Source organism: Carcharodon carcharias, chromosome 12 (genome assembly GCF_017639515.1).
Source record: "Carcharodon carcharias isolate sCarCar2 chromosome 12, sCarCar2.pri, whole genome shotgun sequence".
NCBI classification, from domain to species: Eukaryota; Metazoa; Chordata; class Chondrichthyes; order Lamniformes; family Lamnidae; genus Carcharodon; species Carcharodon carcharias.
The window spans coordinates 121,463,025-121,483,296 of NC_054478.1; the positions used below are offsets into that span (position 1 = coordinate 121,463,025).

A 20,272-nucleotide genomic window follows, 5' to 3' on the forward strand; every position below is an offset into this window, starting at 1 on the left:
TCAAGAGAAGGTAAGAATCCAGAGGGAAGGGTCCAGGTGGAGGGAGAATATTGGAGGTGGGTAAAAGGATCCGTTGAACGGGGAGAGGACTCCTGCCCAAACAATTGAGCATGGAGACAAAGACGGCGGAAGAAGAGTTCAGCATCGTGCCGAGCCCGAAATTCATTGAGATGAGGGTGTAAGGGTATGAAACTAAGTCCTTTGCTGGGCACGGAACGTTCAGTGTCAGAGAGGGGAAGATCAGGGGGTATAGTGAATACACGGCCGGGGCTGGGATTGGAAGATGGGGTGGGGACGGAGGGACAGGCAGGGGTGGTGTGTCCTAGATGGGTGTTGGTGTCGATGAGTTGTTGGAGCAATTGGGGTATGTGGAACATTCCTTGTTCCAGTCCTACTCCAGCCCCCTTCCACAACTCTTTCTCCAGTACATCGATGATTACTTCGGTGCTGCTTCATGCTCTCATCGGGTCTTGGAAAAATTTATTAATTTTGCTTCCAATCTCCACCCCTCCATCATTTTCACATGGTCCATCTGTGACACTTCCCTTCCCTTACTTGACCTCTCTGTCTCAATCTCTGGTGATAGACTGTCCACCAATATCCATTACAAGCCTACCGACTCCCACAGCTACCTCGACTACAGCTCCTCACACCCCGCTTCCTGTAAGGACTCCATTCCATTCTCTCAGTTCCTTCGCCTCCGTCGCATCTGTTCTGATGATGCTACCTTCAAAAACAGTTCCTCTGACATGTCCTCCTTCTTCCTTAACTGAGGTTTTCCACCCACGGTCGTTGACAGGGCCCTCAACTGTGTCCGGCCCATCTCCCGCGCATCCGCCCTCACGCCTTCTCCTCCCTCCCAGAATCATGATCGGGTTCCCCTTGTCCTCACTTATCACCCCACCAGCCTCCACATTCAAAGGATCATCCTCCGCCATTTCCGCCAACTCCAGCATGATGCCACCACCAAACACATCTTCCCTTCACCCCCCCCCCCGACAGCATTCCGTAGGGATTGTTCCCTCCAGGACACCCTCATCCACTCCTCCACCACCCCCTACTCCTCAACCCCCACCTATGGCACCTCCCCATGGCCATGCAAAACACCTGTCCCTTCACTTCCTCTCTCCTCACCGTCCAAGGGCTCAAACACTCCTTTCAAGTGAAGCAGCATTTCACTTGCATTTCCTGCAACTTAGTCTACTGCATTCATTGCTCCCACTGCGGCCTCCTCTACATTAGAGAGACCAAACGTAAACTGGGCGACTGCTTTGCAGAACACCTGTGGTCTGTCCGCAAGAATGACCAAAACCTCCCTGTCGCTTGCCATTTTAACACTCCACCCTGCTCTCTTGCCCACGTATCTGTCCTTGGTTTGCTGCATTGTTCCAGTGAAGCCCAACGCAAACTGGAGGAACAGCACTTCATCTTCCGACTAGGCACTTTACAGCCTTACGGACTGAATATTGAATTCAACAACTTTAGATCTTGAACTCCCTCCTCCATCCCCACCCCCTTTCTGTTTCTTCCCCCTTCCTTTTGTTTTTTCCAATAATTTATATAGATATTTCTTTTCCCACCTGTTTCCATTATCTTTAAACTTCTATGCCCTGCTAGCCTTTCCACCCCACCCCCACTAGAGCTGTATCTTGAGTGCCCTACCATCCATTCTTAATTAGCACATTTGTTTAGATAATATCACCAAAATCAACACCTTTGTGTTCTTTTGTCTGTGACATGTTTTGATTATCTGCTCCTATCACTGCTTGCTTGTCCCTACAACCACCCCAGCCCCTCCAACTTCTCTCCCCCAACCCCCCCCACTACCTTAAACCAGCTTATATTTCACCCCTTTCCTAAGATTCACTCAGTTCTGCTGAAGTGTTATGAGGACTCGAAACGTCAACTCTTTTCTTATCCGCCGATGCTGCAAGGAATGGCGATATATTTCCATGTCAGGATGGTGACTGATTTGGAGGGGAACTTCCAGGTGGTGGTGTTCCCATCTATCTGCTGCCCTTGTCCTTCTACATGGTAGTGGTCGTGGATTTGGAAGATGCTGTCGAAGGAGCCTTGGTGAATTCCTGCAGTGCACTGCTGATACTGTGTGTCACTAGTGGAGGGAATGAATGTTTGTGGATGTGGTGCCAATCAAGCAGGCTGCTTTGTCCTAGACAGTGTCAAGCTTCTTGAGTGTTTTGAGTGCTGCACTCATTCAGGCAATTGGGGAGTATTCCATCACACTGCTGCCTTGTGCCTTGGTAGACAGGCTTTGGGGAGTCAGGAGGTGAGTTACTTGTTGCAGGGTTCCTAGCCTCTGACCTGCTGCCGTAGCCACAGTATTTATATGGCTAGTCCAGTTCAGTTTCTGGTCAATGGTAACCCCTAGGATGTTGATAGTGGGGAATTCAGTGATGGTAATGCCATTGAACACCAAGGGGTGATGATTGGATTCTCTCTTGTTGGAGTTGGTCATTGCCTGGCACTTTTGTGGCGTGAATGTTACTTGCCACTTGTCAGCCCAAGCCTGGATGTTGTCCAGGCTTTGCTGCACTTGGACATGGATTGTATTTGAAGAGTCGCAAACGGTGTTGAGCATTGTGCAATCATCAGCAAACATCCCCACTTCTGACCTTATGATGGAAGGTCATTGATGAGGGTTGGGCCGAGAACTCCTGCAGTGATGCCTTGGAGCTGAGAATACTGACCTCCAACAACCACAACCATGTTCCTTTGTGCTAGGTATGACGCCACCCAGCGGAGATTTTTCCCCCTGATTCCCATTGACTCCAGTTTTGCAAGGGTTCCTTGATGCCAAATGCTGCCTTGATGTCAAGGGCAGTCACTCTCAGCTCACCTCTGGAGCTTAGCTCTTCTGTCCATGTTTGAACCAAGGCTGTAATGAGGTCAGGAGCTCAGCAGCCCTAGCAGAACCCAAACTGGGCATCAGTGAACAGGTTATTGCTAAGCAAGTGCCACTTGATTGCACTGTTGATGACCCCTTCCATTACTTTATTGATAATTGAGAGTAGACTGATTGGGTGGTAACTGACTGGGTTGGACTTGTCCTGCTTTTTGTATACAGGACACACCTGGGCAATTTTCCACATTGCCAAGTAGATGTCAGTGTTCGAGCTGTACTGGAACAGCCTGACTAGGAACACAAGACTTCAGTACTATTGCCGGAATGTTGTCAGGGCCCATAGCCTTTGCAGTATCCAGTGCCTTCAGCTGCTTCTTGATATCATGGGGTGAATCGACTTGTTTGGAAACTGGCATCTGTGATGCTGGGGACCTCCGGACGAGGCTGAGATGGATCACCCATTCGGCACTTCTGGCTGAAGATTGTAGCAAATGCTTTAGCCTTATTTTTTCCACCGATATGCTGGGCTTCTCCATCATTGAGGGTGGGGGTATTTGTGGAGCCTCCTCCCCCAGTGAGTTGTTTAGCTGTCTACCACCATTCATGATTGTATGTGGCAGGACTGCAGAGCTTAGATCTGATCTGTTGGTTGTGGGATCGCTTAGCCCTGTCTATCACTTGCTGCTTATGCTGTTTGGCACATAAAGAGTCCTGTGTTATAGCTTCACCAGGTTGGCACCTCATTTTTAGGTATGCCTGGCGTTGCTCCTGGAATGCTCTCCTGCACTCTTCACTGAACCAGGGTTGAGCCCCTAGCTTGATGGTAATGGTAGAGTGGGGAATGTGTCAGGCCATGAGGTTACAAATTGTGTTTGAGTACAATTCTGCAGGTGCTGATGGCCCACAGTGCCTCATGGATGCCCAGTCTTGACTTGCTAGATCGGTTCGAAATCTATCCCATTTAGCACGATGGTAGTACCGCACAACACGATGGAGGGTATCCTTGATGTGGAAGCGGAACTTCACCCCCACAATGACTGTGCGGTGGTCACTCCTGCCAATACTGCCATGGACAGATACATCTGTGGCAGGCAGGTTGATGAGGATGAGGTCAAGCATGTTTTTCCCCCTGTTGGTTCCCTCACCACCTGGCACTGACCCAGTCTAGCAGCTATGTCATTTAGGACTTGGCCAGCTTGGTCAGTGGTGGTGCTAAAGAGCCACTCTTGGTGATGGACATTGAAGACCCTCACCCAGAGTACATTCTGTGCCCTTGTCACCTTCAGTGCTTCCTCCAAGTCGTGTTCAACATGCATCAGCTGTGTGAGGGTGGTACGTGGTAATCAGCAGGAGGTTTCCTTGCCCATGTTTGTCCTGATGCTGTGAGACTTCATGGGGTCCGGAGTCAATGTTGAGGACTCCCAGGGCAACTCCCTCCCGACTGTATACAGCTGTGCCGCTATCTCTGCTGGTGCGACAGGACATAGACAGAGATAGTGGTGGTGGTGGTGTCTGGGACACTTTCTGTAAGGTATGATTCTGTGAGGATGACTATGTCAAGCTATTGCTTGACTAGTCTGTGAGACAGCTCTCCCAATTCTGGCACTAGTGCTTAGAGATAAAAACAAAAAAAACTGCGGATGCTGGAAATCCAAAACAAAAACAAAAACAGAATTACCTGGAAAAACTCAGCAGGTCTGGCAGCATCGGCGGAGAAGAAAAGAGTTGACGTTTCAAGTCCTCGTGACCCTTCGACAGAACTTGAGTTCGAGTCCAAGAAAGAGTTGAAATATAAGCTGGTTTAAGGTGTGTGTGTGGGGGGCGGAGAGAGAGAGAGGTGGAGTGGGGGTGTGGTTGTAGGGACAAACAAGCAGTGATAGAAGCAGATCATCAAAAGATGTCAACAACAATAATACAAAAGAACACATAGGTGTTAAAGTTAAAGTTGGTGATATTATCTAAACGAATGTGCTTAGACGTTAGTAAGGAGGATATTGCATGGTCGATAGGACTGAGATTGCCGCTGTCGTTTCTGGTGCCTAGGTCCGTCCAGTTTCATTCCTTTTTTGTGACTTTGTAGCAGTTCAATACAACTGAGTTTCAGAGGGCATTTAAGAGTCAACCACATTGCTGTGGGCCTGGAGTCACATGTAGGCCAGATTTCCTTCCCTAAAGGGCATGAGTGAACCAGATGGGTTCGACAATTGTTCCATGGTCATTAGTCTTTTAGTTCCAGATTTTTGTTGAATTCAAATTCCATCATGGGCCGGGTTCCCAGAGCATTACCCTGGGGCTGTGGATTACTAGTCCTGTGGCAATACCACTACACCATCACCTCCCCCAATTCATCTGCCATCTCCTTGTTTTCCATTATCAATTCTCCAGACTCACTTTCTGTAGGACCAATGCTCACTTTGTTAACTTTTTTCTCTTAATATATTTATAAAACCAACTACCTGTTTTTGTATTTCTGGCTAGCTTTCTCTCATACTCCCACTTTTTTCCCCACTTGTTAGCCTTTTAGTCATTCTTTACTGTTCCTTATATTCTGTCCATTCTTCTGCCCTGCCACCTGTCTTTGCACAATTATATGCTTTTTCTTTAAGTTTAGTACTATCTTTAACCTTTCTAGTTAACCACGGATGGTATGTCCACCCCTTGGACTTCTTTCTTGTTGGAATGTATCTAGTCTGTGCATTCTGAAATATCCCCTTAAATATTAGCCACTGAAACTCTATTGACCTATCCCATAATCTAATTTGCCAACGCACTTTGGCTAGCTTAGATTTCATGCCCTCATAATTGCCCTTATTTAAGTTTAAAAACTTAGTCTCAGACTTACTCCTCTCTCTCCCTCAAATGGAATGTAAAATGCAATCATATTAAGGTCACTGTTACCTAGGGGCACCTTCACTATGAGATCATTTATTACTCCCATCACATTGCACAATACCTGGTTTAGTATTGCCTGCTCTCTGGTTGGCTCCAGAACATGCTGTTCCAAAAAACTACCTCAAAAACATTTAGGGAAAAATTTTCCCCCATCGGGGGAAAAGTGCGGGCATGGGCGGGTGTGCGTGCCCTCGATTGGGGGGCTGCCATTTTACTTGGGCAGGCCAGTTAAGGCCCGCCCAGTGTGACGTCCACTCGGAAGCACTATGCGCTCCCTGAGGGGACAGGGGGTGATTCCCTCAGTCGGGAGTGAGCCCTTTCGCTGTTGGGACATGCCCATAACTTTTATTGAAAGATGTGGTTAAAATTTAAAGACCCTCATGAAACCTCACCCCGCCTGTGAATGAGGTTTCATGCTTTTTCCGAAGCCTGCCAGGTCTCCTGGCCTGCCCGCCAACCTTTAGGTTGGACGGGCAGGTTCATTAATGACCTTAATTACTTTTTCAATGACCTCAATAGGGAGTTCCACCTGACGTCATCACTCGTCATTTTATGCCCCCGCTCGCCGACTAGAAGATCCTGCCTTCAATGTACACCTCATCCAGGCTATCTTTGCCCATCCGACTTTTCCAGTCTATATGTAAATTAAATTCTCCCATGATTATCGCCGTGCCTTTCTGAAAAGCTCCAGTTATTTCCTCCTTTATGTTCAACCCTACCATGTACTTCCTGTTAGGGGACCTTTTCACAACTCCCACAAGTGACTTCTTGCTTTAACCATTTCTCACCTCTACCCAAACCGATTCCACATCCTGGTTTCCTGAGCTTAGATCATGCCTCTCTATTGTGCTAATACCACCATTAACTAACAGAGCACCCTTCCACCTTTTCCTTGCTTTCTGTCCTTCCTAAATATCCTGTACCCTTCAATGTTCAGGTCCCAATCCATGTCCTCCTGCAGCCATGTCTCCATAATGGCTATCAAATCGTAATTATTTATTTCTATGTGCGCTCTCAGTTCATCTGTTTTGTTTCAAAAGCTACACGAATTCAGATACAGAGCTTTTAGTTCTATCCTTTTATTCTTTTTATAACCTCTAGTTTCATCGGTTGCTTTACTGTTAGATTCGTACTCTCTATTCCTTCCTGTCACAGCCTGTTTTTCATATCCTTTTTCTTTTGTCTCTGCTCTTAGATTTATCATATCATCCCAAATTTGATCCCCACTATTTAGTTTAATACCCTCTCTACTTCCCTAGTTATGTGGCTCGTAAGAACACTGGTCCCGGATGTGGGCTGTCCCAATGGTACAGATCCCACTTTCCCCAGTACTGGTGCCAGTTCCCCATGAACTAGAACCCACTTCTCCCACACCACTCTTTGAGCCACATATTCACCTTCCTAATCTGATTTGTGCTATGCCAATTTTCACGTGGTTTAGGTAATAATCCAGAGATTATGACCTTTGAAGTTCTGCTTTTTAATTTGATGCATAGGTCCTCATACAGACTGAAAACTTTCTTCTTTGTCCTGCCTGTGTCATTGGAACCTACATGGACCATGAAGACTGAATCCTACCCCTCCCACTGCAAATTCCTCTCCAGCCCCAAGCAGATGTCCCTGGCACCGGGCAGGCAACATAGTCGCCTGGACTCAACTTCTTTGCTGCAGAGAATGGTGTCAATCCCTCTAATTACTCCCTGACTGACTATCCCCTACTAGTATCCTTTTTGCTCCCCCGACTTGAATGGCTTCCTGTACCATAGTTACTCATCCACCCTACAGCCCCCACTCTCATCCAAACAATCTGAAAAACCTCAAACCTATAGAAGTTATAAAAGCTGGGACTCCTTCCCTCAATCCCCTTACCTGTCTCACTTGCAGTCACACTCTCCTGTCCCTGACCACTGACCAAATCAGAAAACCCTGTCCTAAGAGCTGTGACTGCCTCCTGGTACAAAGAATCCAGGTAACTCCCTGATGCGTCGCAATGTCTGTAGTTCAGCCTCCAACTCATAAACTCTGAGCTGAAGCTGAGGATGCCCTGGATCAGACTGGCATCCAGGAATCCCTGTGTCCTGCAGCTGTGACACATCACCTGTCCTGACATCCTTTAATGTATTATAATTAACTATTTAATTATTTTTTTCAATAATATATTTTATTTTTGTTTTTATATATTTTATTAACTTTACCACCAGTTGCTAGACTATTTTGAACCTTAGGAATAGAATAAACCTTAGTCACTTACCAGATACTCACCAAATAACTAGTTTTTTCTCCTGTAACAGAGTACCAGTGGCTTGCTGAAGACTGAGAAAGTTAGAAAGCAAAAGAGCACCTCTTTCCCTTCTTTCCAAAGATTGGTGAAGACAAATGTAGGTCCCTTACAGTCAGAAACAGGGGAATTTATAATGGGAAACAAAGAAATGGCTGACCAGCTAAATACATACTTTGGTTCTGTCTTCACAAAGGAGGACACTAATAACATACCAGAAATGTTGGGAAGCACAGGGTTTAGTGAGAGGGAAGAACTGAAAGAAGTGGTGTTGGGGAAATTGATTGGATTGAAGGCCGATAAATCCCCAGGGCCTGATAATCTACATCCCAGAGTACTTAAGGAAGTGACCCTAGAAATAGTGGATGCATTGGTAGTCATCTTCTGAGATTCTATCGACTCTGGAACAGTTCCTACAGATTGGAGGGTAGCTAATGTAACCCCACTATTTAAAAAGGGAGGCAGAGAGAAAACAGAGAATTATAGACCAGTCAGCCTGACGTCGGTAGTGGAGAAAATTCTAGAGTCCATTATAAAAGATTTAATAGCTGAGCATGTGGAAAACAGTGGCAGAATTGGGCAGAATCAGCATGGATTTATGAAAGGGAAATCATGCTTGACAAATCTACTAGAATTTTTCGAGGATGTAACTCGTAGAGTTGATGAGGGGGAGCCAGTGCCTGTGGTTTATTTGGACTTTCAGAAGGCTTTCGACAAAGTCCCACAAAAGAGATTGGCATGTAAAATTAAAGCGCATGGGATTGGGGGTAGTGTACTTAGATGGATAGAAAACTGGTTGGCAGACAGGAAACAGAGAGTAGGAATAAACGAGTCTTTTTCCGAATGGCAGGCAGTGATTAGTGGGGTACCGCAGGGATTGATGCTGGGACCCTAGTTATTCACAATATATATTAATGATTTAGATGAGGGAATTAAATGTAATATCTTCAAATTTGTAGATGACACAAAGCTGGGTGGGAGGGTGAGCTGTGAGGAGGGTGCAGAGATGCGTCAGTGTGATTTGGACAAGCTGAGTGAGTGGGTAAATGCATAATGTGGATAAATGTGAGGTTATCCATTTTGGTAGCAAAAACAGGAAGGCAGATTATTATCTGAATGGCTATAAATTGAGAGGGGAATGCGCAACGAGACCTGGGTGTCCTTGTACACCAGTCACTGAAGGTAAGCATGGAGGTGCAGCAGGCGGTAAAGAAGGCAAATGGTATGTTGGCCTTCATAGTCAGAGGATTCAAGTACAGGAACAGGGATGCCTTGCTACAATTGTGTGAGACCACACCTGGAATATTGTGTGCAGTTTTGGTCTCCTTATCTGAGGAAGGATGTACTTGCTATAGAGGGAGTGCAGCGAAGTTTTACCGGACTGATTCCTGGGATGGCGGTACTGACTTTTGAGGAGAGATTGAGTCGATTAGGATTATATTCGCTGGAGTTCAGAAGAATGAGAGGGATCTCATAGAAACCTATAAAATTCTAAAAGGACTAGACAGGGTAGATACAGGAAGGATGTTCCCGATGGTGGGGGAGTCCAGAACCAGAGGTCACAGTCTGAGGATACAGGGTATACCATTTAGGACTGAGATGAGGAGAAATTTCTTCACCCAGAGAGTGGTGAGCCTGTGGAATTCGTTACCACAGAAAGTAGTTGAGGCCACAACATTGTATGTTTTCAAGAAGGAGTTAGATATCTCTTGGGACAAAAGGGATCAAAGGGTATAGGGAGAAAGTGGGAGCAGGCTATTGAGTTGGATGATCAGCCATGATCATAATGAATGGTGTAGCAGGCTCGAAGGGCCGAATGGCCTACTCCTGCTCCTAGTTTCTATGTTTCCCTTACTCAATTACTCAACTCCCAGCACCATATTCTAAGTTGCAACTTGCAGTAAACCTTACCTAAAGCTCCTCTTTGCCCCTGTGCACCGAATTCCCACTTTGAACCAAATTCCCAAATATACCCACTCAGTCTCTGTCTCACCCAGGCCGAAGTCTCCCCTCACTGATCATGCGCCTCTTAATCTGTTCTCTCAATCAGCTCAGATCCTTTCTATCTGATATGCCTGTTTTGTGATATTTACTGCCCTTGCAGTTTGCTCTGTTAAAAGATCAATTGAAACTGGTTTACTGTTTTTTTAAAAGCTATTTTATTTCATATTTAAAATGTAGGGAGCTTCACAGAATAAATCACAACTAAAAATTATTGAATAAGTGTTTGAACAATGTGCTGACACTAATTTCTAAAATCAGATTGGTTAAATAGCATTTTAGAAGCTTGCTGTCTTTATGATCTGACCTCTACCAATTCCTGCACAATTTTTTGTATTTCAGTTTTAAATAAACGACACTGTGCTCCGCTGAACTCCAGTGAATTTCCTTCTGGTTCTTTGGTGAAAACAGCACAGCCTCCTGTCCCTATTCAACACACTCCATGTTCCAGCCCGGCAGATGTCTGGGCACTCAGATCAACACCACCCCAAAGACCACTTGCACAGGCAAAGGATGTAAGATATAGTGGACAGACTGTGATTTATTGGACTATGCTAAACTTATTGATATTCAGTCATTAGAGATTTCTGTACTAGATTAATTCCTCCCATGTAGAGGTGAGAGGCAGAAGATAACAAGTGAAACAACTCCTGATGTCAGATATGTTAATTAGTCTGTATTTTCCAGGCCATTTTCACCAGTAGATTTCACAATAATACTGATTTATTCCTCACCTGTGAGAATGGCAGGATGCTGATTGAAACATAGAACATTTACGCTACAGAAGGAGGCCCTTTGCCCATTGTGTCTGTGCCAGTCTTGCCTGTTTAATTTGCTAGAACATTGCTGAGCTGTCATGATTGCTTGGGAGATGGAAATGGTTTGGGTTTAAGGGCACCACAGTTTACATACTGATGTGCTCAAGCACTATTTGCCAAAATGAACTACAAAATACAATAAATTTGTGTTTGGCCAGTGTTAATGAAGAACACAAATTATTTTTATCCTTGTGACTGTACCATACCGAGGATTATTGTGAATCTGCTGTCTCAGAATGATTGACTAGGTTTCAGATGAAACTTCTTTAAAAATACAGTATGAAATTTGAGTACTGCTGCGTTCATTTAGATTCTGTATGATAAACCTTTAATAGTTGCAACCTAAAGGTTTGGCTGATTAAGGCTTTGGATAGGTGAGCCAAACAGACCAATAGGCTCCAGATTTGATCCCTGCTTTGTACATGATCTCAACTTGGACAGTGGAAAGGATGTCATAGTTGGCCTTAGTATCTCCAGGTTAGGAAAGGAAAAATTAGCCAAGAGTCTCTTGTCTAATCCAGTGACCTTCCCTGGAAACCATCAAGTGAGGACTGGATTTCCCTCACCACCCCATTTAATCAAGTAGTCTGTTGGCACTAATGTCTCACCTCACAATTATTATTGGTTATTCGCTGAAGTACTGAGCATGTTTATTGTTCACAGAACTATGATACAGCAACAAGTTAGAACCTTCTGCGGTGGCGAAGGAAAGCAGAAAATTGACAGGATTTTGTTTTAAAGAAGACTCATTGTAATCTTGCTACGTCATTATAACTAGGGGTTATTGTCACAACTCTGCTGACAGTTTTTTTTTCAGGAAAGTAGTAAGACGAATTCTTTAGAAGACTCAAGCCTATACAATGAAAAACTTTGTTGTGCCATTCTAGATTCCCTTACGGCAAAGACAGCAAAGTGAATATTGTTACGATATTGATAACATTGTGATTCCCATGTCACTGGTTGCCACCTCCAAAATTGAGAAGCTGCAGTACAAGGAAATCGTTACACCGAGGTAGACTTTTTTTTATATTTGCTTTTATTTTATAAGACATAAGGCACCTTGTATTGTTATTTCTGGCAGAAGGCCAGCATTGAGGGACCACAGGAGTGCGTAAGGTGTTGTGCATGGTACATATTCACAGTCTGTAATTTTAACTTTCCATTACTATTGACCCTAAGCTAGTCCAATTTCTTGTGGTCAACAGGAGTAAATATAAAACAATAATTAAGTAGATCATAATAGTGATAGTTAAAATGGAAAAATAGAAGGGTCCTTAATCTTATGGACTGGGAAAACCAAATTTTCAGTAGTTATGTGGAGGATGAGTTTGTGGAATGTATGAAAATGAGCTTTCTAGATCAGTTTGTTGAAGAACCAACTAAGAGTGTTCGTTCATTGAGTATATTCAAGACAGAGGATGATAAATCTTTGGTTACTAAGGAAATTAAGGGAAATGGGGATAGTGTGGGAATGTGGAGTTGAGACAGAAGATCAGCCATAATCTTCTTGAATGGCAGAGCAGGCGTAAAGGGTCAGCTAGCATCATCAAAGAACTCCCAACAATTTGCCTTAACAAATCTGTACTAACTATATCAACCTATGTTTTGTGGATGCTGGAAATACCCAGTCGGCCTGGCAGAATTTATGGAGAGAGAAACAATTAACATTTCAGTTTGATGATCCTTAATCAGCCAAAAGTGCTTTGAGACCTGCTGAGGCATTAGACATTTTTTTTTATTCATTCATGTAATGTGGGCATCGCTAGCTATGACTGCCCATCCCTAAATGCCCTTGAGAAGGTGGTGATGAGCTGCCTTTTTGAACTGCTGTGTAAATTGAAATTGTTCTTTGCTCTTTTCTGTAAGCCAGTGGGTTTTGTAATCAGCAATGAAAACAACAAGTTCAGGACTGGTCTTTTTTATAAGAATCCCTTAGTGGCAATTCTGTAGTGATTTTGGTTTTTGTAGTTTGTGGTGTTTCTGTAGTGTTCCATGATTCCCAAGATGTGACAACCTTTCCAAACTCAGCAAAAAGGAAAGATGCAGGTCTTGTTCACTGGAAGCCTGATGTTTACAGTTGGGTTCTGCCAGAGGCGCTCTTCCAGTTCCAACTAAGATAGGAAATCAACCATTTCAGAAAAATCTTAGGGGCTGAGCTAAGATGATGTGTCCTCCTTCAGGGTTCATACAATCAGCATTAACCTCTGCAGTCTGTGTGATGTTGACTGAATGGCGATTACCCACTGTGGATCTTATTCTCCATAAATGCAAAACATAGCGTCCCACCGCTCGATTCACACTCTAATCTGGTACAATGTGAAGCCGTTTTAGTTTGAGTATTACATTGTTCTCATTGCTTTACTCTATGTCTGAGTGTCATGCCTCTGATCAGAAAAAGGTACAGTTCATAATATGGTATTGTATAGAATGGTGTGGAGGAGAATCATTTGATAAAACAGCATTGTAAATTTCCAAAAAGGTCTTTATTACCCAAGGTGACAGCAAGATTTGATTTGTATGTAGATTTTAACTTCTTTCAAAGAATATAACATAACCATCTATGTGTGTAGGAAAACCATACCTGTGTATAGGATGACCACAAACTAATCTATCTTGTTTTTAAGAAAAAAAAATATCAAATTGTGAACTCAACTTTTAAAATCTACAAGTATGGTGGATTTGCTCTTGCTTGGACATACAATTAAATCGTACAGTTTTTATACCAATGATTAAATGCCAGAATAACTTAAGTACAAGAAAGGAAGACTTACATTTAAATGTCACATTTCGGGACCTTGGGTTGCTCAAAGCAGTTTACAGCCAATGAAGGACTGAATACAGTGAGTTATAGTCACTATCGTAATGCAGGAAATGTGTCAGCTATTTAGATGTTGTTTGGGGGATAAATATTAGCCAGACACCAGGGAGAACTCTGCTGCCCTTCTTCAAAATATGGGATCTTTTATCTGACAATAGAAACAGAGTCTTGGTTTAATGCCTCAGCGGGAAGGCAACATCTGCGACAGTGCTGTGGTCCCTCAGTACTGTACTGGAGGAATAATCTCAAGCACATATACTACAATCTGCTGCTAGCAGCAATGAAAATGAGATTGTGTCTAATTATTTTGTTGGTAACACATATTTAAAGTTCAGCATTACTTCAAGTAGCAAAAGTTAAGGGGAATTAATAGTATTCAAAATTATGATTCAAAATTTTATGATTGGGGTAAAGTAGATTGGGAGAAACTTTACACTGACATGCGAGTCAGTATTCAGAGGAGACAAATGTAAGAAGATTGGCAAAAGAACCAAAGGTGAGATGAGGAGAACACATTTTACGCAGTGAGTCGTAATGTTCTGGAATGCTCTGCCTAAAAAGGTGATGGATGCAGATTCAATGGTAATTTTCAACAAGGAATTAGATATAAATTCAAAAGGGGACTATTTACAGGGTTGTGGAGAAAGGGCAGGAATTGGGACTAATTGAATAAAAAGCTGGTGCAGGTACGTATGGCTAAATAGCACCTTCTGTGCTGTGCAGTTCTGTGATTTGTTGATTAAATCTGCTTTCCTTTATATCAACAGCTGGCGAATTGTGGCTATCAAACCATTGAAGGAACGTCATATACAAGGGAAAATGGTATGTTTGAGGTCTACAGCAAATGTTGCAATAACAATGCGGAATTGGCCTTTACTGGCAGCCCTTCATTTTCATCATGCAGATAAGAATGCTAAAGTTACAACTGTCAGATTAGTTTAAATCAATTGCATTTTCCATCATTTGTACTGGGATGCTCCTGGTTTTCCTTTCCAGCTCACTGCTCCCACTTGATATTTTATTGCATTCATCATAGGTAAGTTATGCTCTTAGCATACACCGACATTTTAAATACAGTTGATTTACTACCTCTACAATTTTATACTAATTAGTTGTCCATAGCCTTTTCTTTTAGAACTTTATGATTCAATATTAAATTCCCCACAACCCCCTCAATGGTCTGGGGGCCTTTTAAAAAGGGAAAATGCATCCCCAAACCACTGCATCTGTGTCTGCTGCCATTTTCATGGCATTGGGTTTGTGGTATCCTGGTGTGGAGATTCTTTTAAGTAGTCCCTCAGGATCGAGGATGGCTCTGATTCGATCTGCATATTCTTGTCATGTGAGGCAGATGGTGCTTGAAGGGCCAGGAAGAAAGGTTGTTCAGAGGTTATTGCACTCCTACGACGCCTCGACTTTGCCTTCACATGTTTTAATGAAGTCTCTCTGTGTTTGGTGCCTTCCTGAATGAGCCAAACCCGATTTGGTTAGTGCAAAGCCAGGGTTTCCCATAAGTCGATGGCAATGTTTGGCCTCTTCAGAGATGCTTTGAGGACATCCACAAAGCATTTCCATTGTTCTCCTGGGAGTGTCCCGCCACAACAGAGCTCCACATAGAGCAGTTGCTTCAGGAGTCTGGTGTCAGGCATACGAACGACATGATAAAAACAAAAAAACTGCGGATGCTGGAAATCCAAAACAAAAACAGAATTACCTGGAAAAACTCAGCAGGTCTGGCAGCATTGGCGGAGAAAAAAAGAGTTGACGTTTTGAGTCCTCATGACCCTTTGACAGAACTTGAGTGAGTCCAAGAAAGGGGTGAAATATAAGCTGGTTTAAGGTGTGTGGGGGGGTTTGGGTGGGGGGAGAGAGAGAGAAGTGGAGGGGGTTGGTGTGGTTGTAGGGACAAACAAGCAGTAATAGAAGCAGATCATCAAAAGATGTCACAAACAAACTCCGCTGTCGCTCTTTATAGAGCCGCCCTGCTCTTTCACAGGTAAACTCCGCTCTGCTCTATATACAACCACTCCACTCCCTCACAGGCAAACTCCGCTCTGCTCTATATACAACCACTCCGCACCTTCACAGGTAAACGCTGTTCTCAGTCTTTATAGAGCCGTTCAGCTCCCTCACAGGCAAACTCCGCTATTTGTTTGTGACATCTTTTGATGATCTGCTTCTATCACTGCTTGTTCGTCCCTACAACCACACCAAACCCCCGCCCCCCTCCCACACACCTTAAACTAGCTTATATTTCACCCCTTTCTTGGACTCTCTCAAGTTCTGTCGAAGGGTCATGAGGACTCGAAACGTCAACTCTTTTCATCTCCGCCGATGCTGCTAGACCTGCTGGGTTTTTCCAGGTAATTCTGTTTTTGTTTTGGATACGAACAACATGCCCTGTCCGGCAGAGCTGGTTTTGAGTGATTAGCACCTCGATACAAGGCAGGTTGACTTGGGAGAGGACACTGCTGTTGGACCACCTTTCTTGCCACCAGATTTGGAGAATCTTGCAAAGGCACCACTGGTGGTACTTCAGTGTTTTGAAGTGCTTGCTGTAGGTTGTCCAAGCCTCAAAAGCCTAGAGGAGCGAGGACTCACTGCTGCCCGGTAAACCATGGCCTTGGACTTGGGATTGAGATCCTTGCCCTCAAATACTCTTTTCCTTAGTCAGCCAAAGGTTGAGCTGGCACGTTAGAGGTGATGAATTTCATTACCCATGTCTGTCTTAGTTGAGAGGAGGCTCCCAAGGTACAGTACAGAAAATGGTCCTTATTTTCCAGGATCTCACTGTTGATCTTGATCAACGGCAGGGGCAGGTGTTTTGCTGTGGGAACTATTTGGAAGTGGATCTTCATTTGCCGGGTGTTAAGTGAAAATCCCATTTTCTCATATGCTTTGGGGGAATTGACAATGACCTTGGCTTCTGAGTGAGCGCACACGCAAATATCATCTGCATACTGAAGCCCAATGACTGAGGTTGGAGTGGTTTTGGCTTTAGATTGAAGGCGACATAGGTTGAACAGTTTACTGTATATTCTGTAGATTATCACCACTTCTGTGGAATTATTTTCTGGAGATGAGCTGCGATATATCTGAAGAAAATGCAGAAGAGTTGGTGCAGTGCCTTGTGTGACCCCAGTTTTCACCGAGGTAGGGTTTTTGTTGGCTGTGATGATGAGGATCATGGTTTACACCTCATTGTGGAGTAGGCAGAGGATGGTGACAGATTTCTGAGGGCAGCATGACTTGAGGATACTCCATAAGCTTTTGTGGTCGATGAGTCAAAGGCTTTTGTGAGGTCAAAAAAGGCCATGTACAGTGGTCAGCGCCTTGTTGACCTTCCATATATCGTGCCTCACTTTTTTTCTGATGTAATCCAGTGCAGAAACTAAAATGAAGAATCTGCTGTGAAGACATGCAACACCTAATTGATATTTAAACCAGAACTCTCCCCAAACCACCACCACCACCACCACAACATCCCCCCCCCCCCCCCCCCCCCCCCACCACCACCACTACCAACCGAATGCACTTGGGCCCTGATTTAATTTTAACATGTTGCTGTGGAAACCCAGTAGTGAAAGGAAGGTGGGAATTCTATTAATTTGGGTCGCCTACTATGCAGGAAATAAGGAAAAAATGATTAAAGGCCTGGTATTAAGGACATCACTTTCCCGGCCTTGATGCATTTATTTTTGCTATCAGCGGTTCTATTTTTATTTTCTGTTTTCTTGCATTCATATTTTTTCTAAGTGCAATCTTTGTAGAAACATTTCAGCAGAATTTATCTCAATTAATCAAGATACTAGTTTCTGTTGGTCACTATCTATCTTCTTTGCTTGCAGCTAGAAGATCTTTCAGATGAAGCATTTGCCTTGCGACATAAAAAACATGAAAGAAGGGAGCAGGCAAGGTGGTTCCTATGGGAGCAAAGCAGATGTCACCGAAGGAGCAACAGGCACGTACACTGAACCAAAATAACATTAAATCTCTTCTTTCACTCTGTCTCTGATGTAAACAATAGTATTTTAACAAATTCAATTAATTATAAAATAATACTGAGAAACACTGAGGATCAAGTTGATATATATTCTTTGACTGTAATCTGTTTACTATTTTCATCTGCCCTCTTAACGCATTTCTTTCTAGGTTTGTACCATACTTACTTCAGTCTTTGTTAAAGTTTCTCAGCTCCTTGTGTGGTATCACAGGCACTCACTCACCTCACTCCTCATGTGTAACCTGCTTAATTCATTTGGCAGTACTCCTTTGCAAGTCGATAATGGACCAGCATGGGATGGTTCTCTCACAAAGTATGGCTGAGTACCAAGGGCTGTCAGTATCCATGAAATCACATGCCAGCAAACGGTCAACGGCAATAGGAGATGAGAAACTTTTTGAAAAAGATTGTTTGACGTTTCTGTTTTCAGCTCTGATCTCCACACACTGGTAGAGCTGGAGATTGAGAACTTTCAGGAGTCAGACTGGCAATTGCACATCAAACACATATCTGCATTTACTTTTAATTCCATCTTGGTCAGTTTTGTATTAACAGAGATTATAGAATAGGATTATTTTGTGATCCTGCATTAATCTGTGGGTGTCTGATAATCATTGGCTGTAAAAAAAACACTTGAGAAGTCAACAGAACCCAACTGATAGTCAATTTGCTGGTACATACACCTCGAGAACAATATTCAGTTAGCCTGTATTAGTATGGGACACTCCTATAAACAATCTAATTGAAACACATTTCTTCCAGAGAGGGAAATCACTCCACTAAATGGAAAAACTAGAACAGGAGTAGACTATTTACCCCCTTGATCACTTAGCAAGATCACGGCTGATCTGTAGCTTAATTCCATATACCCACATTTGCCCCATATTCCTTAATACCTTTGTTTAACAAAAATCTATCAACCTCAAGTTTTAAAGTTAAGAATTGATCTAGCATCAATTATCAAGAGGCAGTGGCGTAGTTGTAATATCACTGGACTAGTAACCCAGAGGCCTAGGCTAATCTTCTGTGGTTGTACTTGACCAGAATCTGTGTAAGATTTCAGGGTTCAGAACCACAGATAGTAAATGTCATCAACTAGTCATAAGTAATTTTAAGATTTTTTTAATTAAGTTTATTAAGAAACAACAGTTTAGACATAATACTGTAACTAACTAGACAAAAACATATACAACCTGTGACCGCTGAAAGCAGTTTACTGGTTCCAGAGCGCCATCAAAAATTTGCACAGAGTGTGTTGATCTCAACATCCTTCCCCTTGTCCATCTTAAGAGCACTGCATCCTCACCATGACACCTCACCAGTACTCCTCACCAATATACGATCCGGCCCCTGTGCCTGAGCACTTGTTAATATAACCTTTTTCCGGGGGCTGACAGCTTACCCAGTGTCAATCATCTGACTATTCTGACCAGTGGACACAGGACAGATATGCAAATTGTCAGGGTAATTACCACCTCCCCTGCTTGAGGTCAGCTTTTTAGTTTACGTCAAGCTGAGGGTCATTACCTGATGTTTTCTAAATAATTACATAGATAATGCGGGTACACGAGACACCATCCTACCAGCGTGGGAATGTCATCATGGCAGCCTGAACTAAGATCGTTTAGCGGCCAAAGTGTTTAGAAGTCCTCATTCCAGAGAGAGAATCAATGCTGTTTAGAAAATCCTATAAAGGTTCTGTATTTTGCAGAAAAGACCTGTTTGTTCAAGACCTCAATTTCTTACATCTGTAACCTCATGACCCAGCATATCCCCCACTCTACCATTACCACCAAGGAGGGGATTAACCCTGGTTCAATGGAGAGGGCTGGAGGGCATACCAGGCATACCTAAAAGCCCGGTGAAGCTACAATACAGGACTACTTACGTGTCAAACAGCGTAAGCAGCATGCAATAAACAGAGCTAAGCAATCCCAAAACGAACGGATATTATCTAAGTCCTGCAGTCTTGCCACATCCAGTCGTGAATGGCGGTGAACAATTAAACGGCTCACTGGAGAAGGAGGCTCCACAAATATCCCCATCCTGATGGGGGAGCCCAGCACATCAGTGCAAAATATAAGGCTGAAATATTTGCAACAACCTTCAGCCAGAGGTTCTGAGTGGATGATCTATCTCGGCATCCTCTGGAGGTCCCCAGCATCACAGATGCTAGTCTTCAGCCAATTCAATTCCATAGAACGACAGAAAAATTATGGTGCAGAAAGAAACCATTCAGCCCATCGTGTCTGCAAGTCAAAAAGAGAAAAAGAAACTAGCAGCTTATTTGAATCCCATTTTCCAGCACCTGGCCTTGTAGGTTACAACACTTCAAATGCAGATCCAAGTATCTTTTAAATTAATAAAAACAAAAAAACTGCGGATGCTGGAAATCCAAAACAAAAACAGAATTACCTGGAAAAACTCAGCAGGTCTGGCAGCATCGGCGGAGAAGAAAAGAGTTGAAACGTCAACTCTTTTCTTCTCCGCCGATGCTGCCAGACCTGCTGAGTTTTTCCAGGTAATTCTGTTTTTGTTTTTATCTTTTAAATTAGTTGAGCATTTCAGCTTCAACCACCAACTTAGGCAGTGAATTCCA

General features: G+C 43.5%; 1 protein-coding gene across 8 annotated transcripts in view; it reads left to right on the forward strand.

The window, feature by feature from the left end:
- Positions 1 to 20,272, forward strand: part of LOC121284644 (KAT8 regulatory NSL complex subunit 1-like protein) — a 326,543-nt gene that overhangs the window by 257,465 nt on the left and 48,806 nt on the right. For all 8 annotated transcript variants that reach the window (XM_041200188.1, XM_041200186.1, XM_041200189.1 and 5 more), the window contains 4 exons: positions 10,377 to 10,549; positions 11,740 to 11,864; positions 14,438 to 14,492; positions 17,519 to 17,631. In XM_041200188.1, the coding sequence (XP_041056122.1) occupies positions 10,377 to 10,549; positions 11,740 to 11,864; positions 14,438 to 14,492; positions 17,519 to 17,631 (466 nt within the window). The remainder of the gene's footprint in view (positions 1 to 10,376; positions 10,550 to 11,739; positions 11,865 to 14,437; positions 14,493 to 17,518; positions 17,632 to 20,272) is intronic.